Source organism: Dipodomys ordii, unplaced genomic scaffold (assembly GCF_000151885.1).
Source record: "Dipodomys ordii isolate 6190 unplaced genomic scaffold, Dord_2.0 Scaffold103, whole genome shotgun sequence".
Taxonomy (NCBI): Eukaryota; Metazoa; Chordata; class Mammalia; order Rodentia; family Heteromyidae; genus Dipodomys; species Dipodomys ordii.
Window position 1 is genome coordinate 2,423,513 of NW_012267319.1, and position 12,194 is coordinate 2,435,706.

The 12,194-nt window shown below is 48.8% G+C and overlaps 1 protein-coding gene across 2 annotated transcripts; it reads right to left on the reverse strand.

The window, feature by feature from the left end:
• Positions 1–2,863: 2,863 nt before the first annotated feature.
• Positions 2,864–11,411, reverse strand: U2af1 (U2 small nuclear RNA auxiliary factor 1). Of its 2 annotated transcripts, none has more exons than XM_013027380.1 (7): positions 11,091–11,411; positions 8,711–8,777; positions 4,265–4,314; positions 4,069–4,167; positions 3,709–3,842; positions 3,538–3,630; positions 2,864–3,144 (listed from the first exon to the last, which is right to left on the reverse strand). In XM_013027380.1, the coding sequence occupies exons 3-7, from the start codon at positions 4,292–4,294 to the stop codon at positions 3,003–3,005; spliced, it is 498 nt and encodes a 165-aa protein (XP_012882834.1). In that variant the 5' UTR covers positions 4,295–4,314; positions 8,711–8,777; positions 11,091–11,411; the 3' UTR covers positions 2,864–3,002. The 2 variants fall into 2 exon arrangements, with proteins under 2 accessions (XP_012882834.1, XP_012882833.1); XM_013027379.1 differs by lacking the exon at positions 8,711–8,777 and adding an exon at positions 7,853–7,919 and having other exon boundaries at positions 11,091–11,410.
• Between the last annotated feature and the right edge of the window lie 783 nt (positions 11,412–12,194).

The window sequence follows — 12,194 nt, forward strand, 5'->3', positions numbered from 1 at the left end:
GGCTTTTTTCTTTTTTGCTTATGTGGTGCTGAGGAATCGAACCCAGGGCCTCAGGCATGCAAGGCAAGCGCTCTACCACTGAGCCACCTTCCCAGCCCGAGCACCTGGCTTTTGTGTATGTTTGAAGCCAACTTTCTGTTAATTGGTTATGGCAGCCCTTTTTCATTTTTATTTTTTTTGGTCAGTCGTGAGGCCTAAACTCTGGGTGCTGTCCCTCAGCTCTTCAGCTCAAGGTGAACGCTCTATCACTTGAACCACAGTGTGCCCCTTCCGGCGTTTTCTGTTTATGTGGTGCTGAGGAATTGAACCCGGGGCCTCATGTGTGCAAGGCAAGCACTCTAACCACTGAGCCACCTTCTCAACCCCCTTTTTATTTTTAGTGCCCATCTGGGGGCTTGAACTCAGAGCCTGGGTGCAGTTCCTGAGCATTTTTGTTCAAGGTGGGCATCTGCCACTTAAGTCACAGCCACTTCTAGCTCTATGGGTGGTTAATTGGAGTCTCATGGGCTTTCCTGGCTTTGACCCACAATCTGATTTCAGCCTCCTTTGTAGCTAGGGTTCCAGGGTTAGATTTGTAGGGTGCTGTCCCCCCTCCTTCTGCAGGTCTGGGTTTTCTTAGCCATCACCTTTTTATATTTGAGACAGCTCGTTACTCACTCGGCTTGGGTTTTGCAGAATGCCCCGAGCTGGTCTGCATGATGCCCGTGGCTAGACGGAGGGTGGGAGGCTTTGACAGGAAGGCCAGGAGAGCAGGATGCTAGCTTTCATCCAGTGGCTGGGTGCTGTCAGCAGCTTTCTCTAAGGTAAAGTTACTATTTTACTTTTTGTCTTAGTAAGTAGCTTGTGGGGAGGTACTTTTTAACTTTGCAGATATCCTGTTAACATCTACTGGTTTTGTCTAAAGGTATTTTTATTTATATGGTGGTCAGAATTCTTCTGAAGACTCGCTCCTGTGTTACTGGGCATTCGTGGCCAGGCCTGACCTTTCCTCCTACCTTACTACTCATTTCTCAGTGTCCATTTGTTCACCCTTTTTAAGTGCACGTTTTATCACTGAAGGGACACGGAATGTTTTATTTAGAGACAGGCTCTTGGTTCTTTTTTGACCCATGTTCACCTCACTGTGCTCCTGTCTCAGCCTCCTGAATGCTGGTTACAACTGTGCTTAACTCATAATGGATTTTAGAATACACATACAGAATAGTCACGGAGTTGCAAGACAACAAAGAGTGGGAGTCATTTCCAGTTGCATTTCTTCTGGCCAACAGGCAATCCTGTACCTGGGAGTGAGGCAGTGATCAGGAAGCAGGCAACAAATGGCCCCAGAAATCAATTTCAGTATGTACTAGCACACATACACCGTGTGTCAGTGCTGTTTCCCACGGACGTACATGGCAGAGCTGGTCTGCTGATTGAAGCAGCCAGCCAAGCACTGCTGCACAGAACGCCATGGAAGTGGCCAGGCCCACAGCCTTCAGGGGCTGAATCAGCAGCTGGGCCCCACATGCTTCTAACATGCAACTAACATCAGACACTATCCCGAAGAAACATTGCAGTGCACTGGGTGTGACCTCATTACAGACTGGGTGTGTGGAGTGACTGGTTCTCTTCGTTATACAACCTGCTTGACCTGGGGAGCATATGCACACTGTACTTTTCTTCTGCCAGTACCAGTCTCTTGTGTGGCCCTGTTTCCTTGCTCATGGACAACTCTGCCTCTAGACACACCTCCAGCCTCTGCCCCAGGGCTAGCCTTGGACCACAATCCTCCAGGTCTGTTTCTGGAGAAGCTAGCTAGGGTCAAGCTGCTCAAGTTCTTAAGTCTGATCCCAAACCACCTGGCAACCGTGGCATCTGTTGCAGAGCCTGCCCTGAGATCCCTCCAGCCCTAGAATACGCCAGCACGTGCAACCACGCTCTGGACTTGCAGAGCCGATTCTAGTCATCGCCAGGCGGTACATTTTCTCCCTTCTTCCTTCCTCAGTGATGGGTGTGCAGTGTAGCTGCACGAGCACCTGTGCTGGGGTTCTGGGCATAGGCAATGGACCAGGCTGTGGCCCCTGCCTCCCTGCTGCTGCACGCACCACAGGCAACAAAGCTGATCCCTCAGACCAAACAAGTCCAGTGCACAAGACAATCACAGTAGCGCTGCATCACATAAACACCCTCACGCGCTCTCCTCACCAGGCAGCACCTTTCCCTAGTGCCCAAGTGGCTGTGGCCAGCTCCTCCCTTCCGTGCTGAGCAGGCGCCCCTGGGGGTGGGGCCTGTCAAAGTACAGTGGCTCCCACCCCCTTGGGGCCACTGGAATGGAACACAGTACTACGGGGACTTGGCAGTGTGTCTGGGTTTACCTCTGCAAGACAGCTGCGTGGTCTGAGCCCAGCCTGAGTTACAGGGCCAGCACACGTGGCATCCCTACACACGGGACGAGCCTGGAAGTAACACTGGACAGCAGTCTTACAGGAGGCTTTGTGGCTATTGGCAGTTTGTTCAGTGTGAGTTGCCAGGCAACACATGACCAGCTACCTCATCACGCAGCGTCTGACATGCACCTGTGCGCTAGACCAGGTTCACCCCCCTCTTCCTACAGGAGGCTTGTGCCCTGAACGTCGGCTGGCCCAGAAGCTGGGGGTTGCATCTTGGTGTGGACTTGCTGTCCGCGGAGGGACAAGCCCACAGGCGCCAGGCCAGGAGAGACCCCGCGTTACAGATGAACATTTTCCCATATGAGTTTTTCTTCATTTTTTAATACCCCAACTCCAAAAGTACAGTCATTTAAAGTCAAAGTGATAGATGAGTATTAATCTGCTTTAAGTTCACGACTGATAAGTTTACACTGAGAAATAAGTTACACCAAGAAAACTGTATCACTACAAATTTTATTCAGAAACCCATCTTTGTTTTTTTTTTGTTGTTTTTTAAAAAAAATTCCCATTATGAACTGGTTTGGTCAATCAACTACAACACTTCCTAGCAGACATACGGTAAAAACACGCGGCTCAGAACCGCCCCGATCTCTCCCGATCTCTCGACCGCCTCCTGTCACGCTCCCGGCCTCCGCCACCTCCACCGCCACCGCCACCACGACCACGGTCTCTGGACCTGGACCGGCGCTCACGGGACCGGGATCTCGATCGATGCCTACAATCAAGACATGCACAGGGTAGCCGTCAGCGGCGAAACGCAACGCATAGCAGGAAGGCACAGTGCCAACATTTCTAACCTCGGCAAGTCAGCTGACGGTGCCAAGAGGAGACACACCGCCACCACAGCACTCTGCTGGTGACTGCTGGGTATCTCAACCCAGGGCCTGAGATGGACACGTTGCCCAACCCTGCCAGCCAGCGCCACTGATGCCCGAACACCAGCAAAACCCAAAGAAAGCCTAACGGCACACACAGCAGCACAGTTCGCTGCTCGCTTGCTGAGCTTTGGGCTCGACGCACGTGCACGCCCCCCCCCCGGCCCCCGCAGGTGCATTCTTACACGTTTTAGACTCTGGGTGCCCGGCCCCGCCCCATGCGCAGCACTCACTTCTTGCGCCGGCGCCCGTACAGCTCCCGCCGCAGCTCCCTGGAGATGGGCTTCAGGTGCATGAAGTTGCAGAAGCCGCCTCGCGTGCACTCCCTGCGGGAGAGCAGATGCTTGTTATACTGCGCAGCGGCAGAGCTCAAGGCGGGGGCTCCCCGTGTGTGCTGGACTCACCCCATTTCATACTGGCGGCAGCAGGCTTCCCTGAAGTCAGTCACTGGTGACAGCTCGGCGTGGATCGGCTGCCCGTTGAACCAACGATTGTTCAAGTCAATCACGGCCTTCTCCGCATCCTCCTCCCGGCGAAACTGAAAGACATCAAACTGCCTGACTCCCTGCTCAGTGCTCGCTTCTCTACTGACAAGGCCAGCGCCGCCACAGCCCCACCGCAACCAATACCGCCTGTTTCCAATCCACTCAGGGAGGCGTGCCGGTACAGTGGGAGGATGCTGCGTGGCCGCGGCCACAGGCACTGGTGACAGCGGCCGGCGTGCCTCCTTCCCTCCCTGCGGCACAGAGCTGGTCCTTCCGTACCTTGACGTACACGTTGCCCACGAGGTGGTCTCCAAGGTTGTCACAGACGTTCATCTCCTCAACCTCCCCGTACTTCTCCTCCATCTCTGTAAAGACCTCCTGAGGAGAGAACATGGTGATGAGGGCTGTGGGTCAGCCCGAGGCTACTGAGGGCCAGCACCCCCCCAGACAGTGAGCCACAGCCACGAGCACCCACCTCGAAGAACTCATCATAATGCTCCTGCATCTCCACATCGCTCACAGCACCTGCAAACGAGACACAGCTTGCTGGTTAGGGCCGGGCAGCGGAGCGCCTGTCCTTAAGTTCAACCGCTACAGTGACACACGCCTGTCTAGAGACACCAGGCCAGGGCTGCACGCTAAAGGAGCACCGACTTGTTCAGACTTGGAGTTGCTGAGATTTTTACATGCTCCACCTGGCTCACTTCCAGCTGTTAAATCATAACCAGTTTAAATCAGCATCAAAAGGGCTACATCTCCAGAAAGTATGAGAAAAAAGTTGACTCTCAAATTAAGAGGATTGTAAAATAAAAGTTTCTTTTAAGTAGAGGCTAAGCAAGCACACTGACATTTTTTCCCTTTATGAAGTTAAAATGGGAGTGGAAACAGGGCAGTTAAGAACTTAAGTATCTAACTAGTTTCCTTTACACACTGCCAGTAGCAGAATACAAGAAAGCTCCTTAAGAACAAAACAAAACAAAACCCCAAACCCAACACTAAGAACAATGCTGGCATTTGGCTCTGCTTTCTGACTTGAGGCTTCTTGTACTTTACAGCTCTGAGCCACACCTTCAGTCCAGCTTTCTGCTGTTTAATTGGAGATGAATTTCATGGCCTTTTTTGCCTGGATTGGCTTTGAGCTGTGACCCTCAAATCTCAGCTTCCTGTATACCCAGGCTTGGTGTGTAAGCCATGGGCACCCAGCTTAAAACAAAAACAAAAACCCCTTTCTAGTGCAATTAAACCAGCAGGAAAATTACCAGGCACAACTGTGGTATTCTGAGTGTTGCTGAATAAAGGGAAAGATAAGACAGAATGCTTTGTTGAAGAAAGCAATCCAAAACCTTTTCATCACATTAATTCTTTGTAATTCATGTGCATAATAGGTGTCATCGTGTCTACTGCGGGCAAGTTGGAAAGTTCCCATTCTTGCTAGCAAATTTTACTGTACAAATGGTAGAGTCCTCCAACGTCACGTGGGAACCCCAGAGTGTGCCTGTCAATACTGTCATATCTAAAGCCCTGGGTAAGTAGCCAGCAACGCAGGGGCTTAAAGGTCAGGCTGGCACCCCTTTTCCAACGGTCACCTCCAAAACGACGTTTCCCAACACAGGTAAGCTGGCGGCTAGCAAACCCAGACTCAAACCCTTCACCTCTTGGAAGCAACTTATCTTCTGATTTCAAGTAAGTTCTAGGTTCCCTTTCTTCCCTGACTAGGGCTTGTTTTTGTTATCTTTAAAATTTCTAGAAGCCTAGTTACTAAAGCTCAAACCTAGTGAATGTATCAGCTACTGACTACTGAGACTACTGACCACCGCATCCCAGATGGCCAACCGAGAGGGGAGGCCCACCCGGGGGACACAGCACAAGAGCCAGCCGGAAGCCGGCTCACAGGCGACCTCAGCGCTGAAAACCCACTTCCCTTTCCCTATCACAAAAGAGCGTAAAAAGGAAAGCGATTATTTACACACTCAAAATTCTTAGCAGCTTTGACAAGTTTTTGTGGTGCCTATTTTGAACTATGGGCTACATTCATTCTGCCCATTTTAAAAAATCAGTTAAAATATCCTAAAAGGCAGAGACCAGTACATCAAAACACTGATCACAGAGAAAATCATTTACGTGAAGTTATATATTTTAAACAATACAACTTGGGAAATGAATCCGTTTTTTTTTTTTTTTTTTGGGTCCGGTCATGGGGCCTGAACTCTGAGCCTGGGCGCTGTCCCTCAGCTCTTCAGCTCAAGGCTAGCGCTCTACCACTGGAGCCACAGCACCACTTCCGGCTTTTTCTGTTTATGTGGTGCTGAGGAATTGAACCCAGGGCCTCATGCTTGCAAGGCATGCACTCTACCGCTGAGCTACCTTCCCAGCCCCTGAATCAGTTTTCTTAAGAGAAATATCATCCTTTAAACTCTGAATTAGTATTTGTTCATCGATACATATGAAGTCTTTGAAATTGTTTAATGTGTATTAATCATATAAAGGGGTTTCATGATGCTCTTTTCCATACATGCATTCAGTGTACTTTGATCAAATTTACCGTCTTTATTACTCTTTCTTTTAAAGCTTATTTTCTACATGTGAAAGAGTATCTCAAAAAGAGCCAGCAGTTTTATTTAGGTGATTTTTCTTCCTAAAATGCGAAAGTATATTTAATCGGTATGTTTTGGATCCCAGAAACAAAGGACTTAGTAACAGTTAGTTCATAGTATGTGCCAAAACCCACTACTGTGAACTGTGCTGGAGCTACAATACACAACATGCTATGTCAATAAAGCATATGGAACCCCCCAAAGTGAACATCCAGGGCAAAGAGTTCTTAATTATCATTACCCGATCATCTACATTTCATTTGTTCTTACTCCAGGGCAGAGTTGTGAATAAAATTATTTGTTAAGTCCATAGAGAAGCATTTTTAAAACGGAAAAAGCAAACAATAACCAGGAATTTTAAACCAAGGGTCACCAAGGAAGTCCTACTGAGAAAGAAATCTCTACTATCAGGTCAGTATTTTCATCAAAAACATTAGCATCTCATCGGGGAACTTCTAAGGCAGCCCCATCCCCAGCAGAGGCCTCCGGTCCCCAGCAGGGGCCTCCCCACCCGGAGCCATCACCCAGAGCCAGGTGTGCTTTAGTTTAGGCCTGGGCTACCCGCGGGCACGCTATGAATTTTCTTGCTTTAAACCAAACTGGTGAATGCCAAGTGTCTACCTTCAGTTTGGACATTCTCCTGAGTCAGGTGTTCGTCTCTACTCATCCACACGGGACTACATTCCCATGGTGCTACTGCGGGACGGGCGAAGGGTGAAGGGTGAAGGCTGGGCTTCTGGACTTCCCAGTGACACGCATGCACACTGTTCTCCAGAGGCCTCCACTGCATACGTGCTTGCTTCTAGGCCTAGCAGCTCCCATTTCAGGAGGAAACCGGTGATGTGCACTGAGTGGTCGTTCACATCTACTTTTCCATGAAGGACTTTTGACAAGTTCCCCAAATGCAGAACACTAACTCTGGAGTTGAGACTGTATTTTGCCAAGCAGGCGGCTCAAACCCAGTGTCTTTTCTGCCAAGTGCCTACGAGCACACTTGAGCACACTTGTATGTCAGGGGTGGCAGGGGCGAGGAGGAAAACTGAGGGTCAACATGACCTGCAGACCCTCGCTGCACATTAAGACTGTCATCTCCAACGTGCAGCTTTAGGGGAAAAAAGCCTAGCAAGAAATAAAACCTGAAAAATTTCACAATTCTTTCTGGGAGTTGCCGAACGTGAGCGAAATGTTCAGAGGCCGCTGCTCCTCTGAGCAAGCGCGGCACCGGAAGGCCAGCCCAGCGCACCCCCGGTGACAGCGAGTGAGGAGGGCAGAGGGCGAAGGTTTCCAGGCGCCCTTCCCACTCCCTGTCACCCTGTGAGCTCGGGGCAGGAGGTCAGATCTCCAACAGAGGTGGTGGGACGGAAGCTCCTGCCACCTCTGGTGACACAGCACAGCAGACCAGGTGGAGCGGACACTGCGCTCTGACACGCAAGCCCAGGGAACCAGGGAAGGAACTTGGATGAACTTACAGCGCAAACCGTCAGCAGACTGGGAAGAGTTTTGAGGGTTACGGTAAATGTTCAAGAGGGCAATGGTCTGAAATACAAAACGCAACAACTTTATATTATGGAAAATTAAATGTAAACACTTCACCGGCTGCCTTTGGCGATCGCTTGCTTCAGTTGAGTCAGTGCTGAAAAAAGAGCAGGTTATTTTTCAGAGCAGAGATGTCCCTCAGCTGGCGGCTGTCCTGAGCTAACCTAGCACTGTGATGCCACGAGATCTCATGAGATGCCAGTATTGTACTTCTGCACTCCAACATGCCAACCCAGGAAGAGTGCCAATGACTTCCAGGTGACTACCAACGTTTAGATCCAACAGACACCTTCGGGAACTAGGAATAAAGTGCTTCCATAAATGCAAGAAGAATGCTGTATCCAAGAAATACAATAATCACATGTCATGAAATCTCCACTTCCTAGAGGAAAAATGGGAATGGTGAAATAAAACCCACACTTATTGGGCGACTTACCTTGTTGACTCCTTAATATTCCTACCATTTTTAACTTTACAGAAAGAACTTAATAAAGGCCAAGGTTCAGTCACTGTGAAGGCCAATGATGGGCTGTTGGGGCGAAAACCCGTTCACATGGACGGGCGCTCTCGTGACAATCGTCAGTCAGCAGAGAGGCCGGCCAGTGACTTCCCTAGTCAACTAGCCTCTGAACGTGGCCCGTGTCAAGTTCTGGCTGTGTGCGCCACGCAGTTCCAGCACCTTGTCCTGTTTGCAACAGCTCTATGTCAGCAGCTCAGAGCCAATGTGTCTCAATTAAGAGTAGGCTCTTGAACACCATTGTTTAAAAAATTTCTCCAACTGTGGGACTTACAGTGTGAGCCGTCAGCCGTCTGTGCACTGTTTTGGGGATTACGATAGATGTTTTGAATCAAGATGGTCTGCGGGGAAAAAAAAAATAAAAAGGGGAATTCTACTGGCTGCTGTGCAGATATTAGACAATTGCAAAGAGACACTTTGTTTGCAAATGGCTAAACCTCCTTTGTTGTTGATTTGTTTCCCGCAAGTCAGACACTGTCTTGTGCAGAGCACACCAAAACCATCATATTATGAAAACAGAGTTTGAGCAGTGCCGTGGGTCAAGTCAGCCAGCAACCAAGAACTGCTAACTGTTGTTTTGAATGGCTCCCGCATCAATCGTGAGGCGCTTTCATACAAGAGAAGTAACAGGACACTTCTTGTACTTCAAGCCGGCCGACACTTAGATGTCAAAAAATTCACATTCTAATCATAGGCCCCACACAGAATTATTTTTCCCAACCAAATGCATAGCTCAACCCTATGCAGTGCATCAAGTTCTCTGGTCTCCTGGCAAACAGGCACACGAGTTGTCATGGATACCTGACACTTATTTATACTTTCTTGGTGGGATCTCTGTTTACATAATACAATAGTTAAAACTTTTGCTCTTTTCCGATCCTTCTTTTAAGGAAAACAATCCTTTTAGCCCTTGTGCTTTAAACTGGATCAGGAAGACTTGAAACCTTACACTGTACCGCTCTTCTTAAAATCAAGTTGTCTGAAAAAACAAACCATGTTTAAGTTAGTAAGCTAATATATTACACGAAGCTTAATGTCCACATCACTGAAAGAAGTTGACCCCCCCTGAGCCACGCTGGGGTCTAGGAGCTGAACCCACACCTCAGGACTTAAGAACGTAACTCAGTCACAATGGCAGGGTGCACAGAAGCAGTTTTTCTCAGTGTTCTGTGCATCAGTCCAGATCTGCTGTCCAAGGTCTCTGCTGTATGTAACCCCACCTGCAGGGGCTGAGCACCTGAACGAAAGCAGCCACCTCCATACTGGGCCTACCACCCTCTCTAGCCATTAATTCAGTGTGGGCCCCACAACTTCCCGGAGCTGGTTTACTCAGCTCTCCACTGGAGTCACCCGGCACAGGCTACACAGGCCCGGCTATGCCACAGCAGTGCAGATCCCTGCAGGAATTACGGACTTTAGGGAACCTCATGTAAAAGGGAGATGTGGTTCAATTAAGGGTGGCCAGGAGTACCCCAACTGGATGCTTCTGCTAACATACACTACTGATCCCACCCCATTTGTATGGGGTCACAAGTGTGCAAGCTGCACTTCCTGAGGCTTAACGAGTACACTGATAGCAGGGGACGTCCTCTACTTCCTATAAATGACTCCCCAAATCAAACACCTGGGCAGATACTAAAGGTGCTTAGTTATGGCTGGTTTAGTTGGGGTGATAAGTAACTTAAAAAAAAAAAGGAACATATTCAGAGGACATGTCAAGTTATTAAAAGACAGATTCTTGTTACATTAACTCCTTGGCTAGCAGGTCATGTTACATTAACTTGTTACAAGGTCTTGTTATAGTAACTGCTTGGCCATCAGATCATGTCCTCTCTTCTACGAACACTACTGTATAAGGCTTCCTAGGGCTCTAGTCATATTTAAGCTGTAAGGAAGTCAACACAGGGACAGAAAGTGAGGGCTCAGAGGAAGAGGGCAACGGCTCTCCTCACAGGAGTCAGGTGCAGGCTCTGACCTCGCACGCTCTCACACCTGCGCAGCCGCTGTCTGCTTCTCCTTATAGGTGAGCCCCTGCAGAATGTCAGCCAAAACCAAAACGACCCAAACCACACTTGTGGGCTGAAGTGAAAGGCAGATTTAAGCCCAGAATAGCAGGCATCTTCAGCTACTGAACAGATATGCTGCTATGGACAATGTGTGCCTATCTTCTACAGGTTAAGTCTCATTCTTAATGTTTCCGTGACATGGTGCAGCCTGGTATGGGCTGCTTGGGCTGTGAAAATGAGATCATTGGAGAACTGGAGAAAGTGCAACAGCACAGCACGACAAGTCTGCTGACAACCAGGCCAGCAGCTTTGTCACCACGCCCCCGCCGGTACGGGAAGAGATTGAGCCAGTGCTGGCCTGCGCGGAACAGGCCTGTGGGGGTGGGGGTGGGCATGGCAGGGCACGGTCAGTGGCAGCCAACACACAAGCAGGCTATGCTTATTGTTAGTTTCTCCAATTGTAAGAAGAGGGGTGGGGACTTCCCTCTGGGGGTGGTCATCTACTTCATTTCCACTTAAGCAAAAGACAACACGATGAACATGAAAAATAAAGGGGAAAAGGACTATTGTGTGTGGAAATTATTGCCGCTAAAAAAGTACACAAACTTTTAATAGTTTACGTGAAAATGAAAAAGAAAACAAACAAACCTGGCTAAAGGTCGGTTTATTGTGCAACCGAGAACATCTGTCTCCATGGCGACACGCTCCGATTTTGAAGTAGAACGAGCAGTTGACTCTGGAAGAGAAACGTGAGAGGACTACTTACTGGGAAGATGTCACAAGGAAATGTCACCAACCTGTCTCCTCTCACTTCCCAGACAGCGGGTCTTTTGGAGTGTTTCACTCACCTACTCCTTCACTAACCTGTTACTGTTCTACAACACCATTCATTCTAACCTGACTGCTACTCATTCAAATGCACTCAGTTTTTAATGTTTACTTTCTCTATAGTTCCTTCTTTTGCTGGTCCTGGGACTGATTTCAGGGCCTGAGCATTCTCTCTGAGCTTTTGTGCTCATGATTAGCACTCTACCACTTGAGCCACAGCACCACTTCCGGTTTTTTTTCCTGCTTATGTGGTGCTGAGGAATCGAACTCAGAGCCTCATGCATGCAAGGCAAGCGCTCTACCACTGAGCCACCTTCCCAGCCCCCTACAGTTCTTTCTTAAATGAAGTATTAGTCTAAAACCAAACTTAAGCCCCATCTATTCTCTTTCACTCTCCTGAGGAAGCAGCACATTATCACAGCATCAGAAAGACCCTGACTCTACTAGCTGGATGGGCTCAGGCAAGCTCTTCTACCACCTCCAATATGAGTAAAATGCCAACTTGACACTGTCCCAGAAATCAGATATGTGCACCTAGTTCACAGGGTTCATCACGTGCTACTCTTCCTGAAGGAAAAACACAAGAGCCAGGTTCTCACTAAACCTGAGCATGCTTTCAAAGAAAGTCACTAACAGATGTGAGGCAAAGTTCTCGTTTCCTTTCGCTGAACAACGGACCCTAGCACATCTTGGTAAGTGTGCCTAAAGTCACTGGGTCTTTTCTGAGAAGCCATCCCCAATACACTCAAAAACACCAACTAGCCAGACCAAATCAAAGCCAGCACTGTGTGGTAGTGGCAGCTCTGTGATGAATTATGGAACCCCATCAGGTTTCAGCTGGTAGAGGTGGAGTGCTACCCTGTACATTCAGTCACTTTTAGTCACAGCCATATGTTTAGGCATCAGTAAGTCAAGATTAGAAGT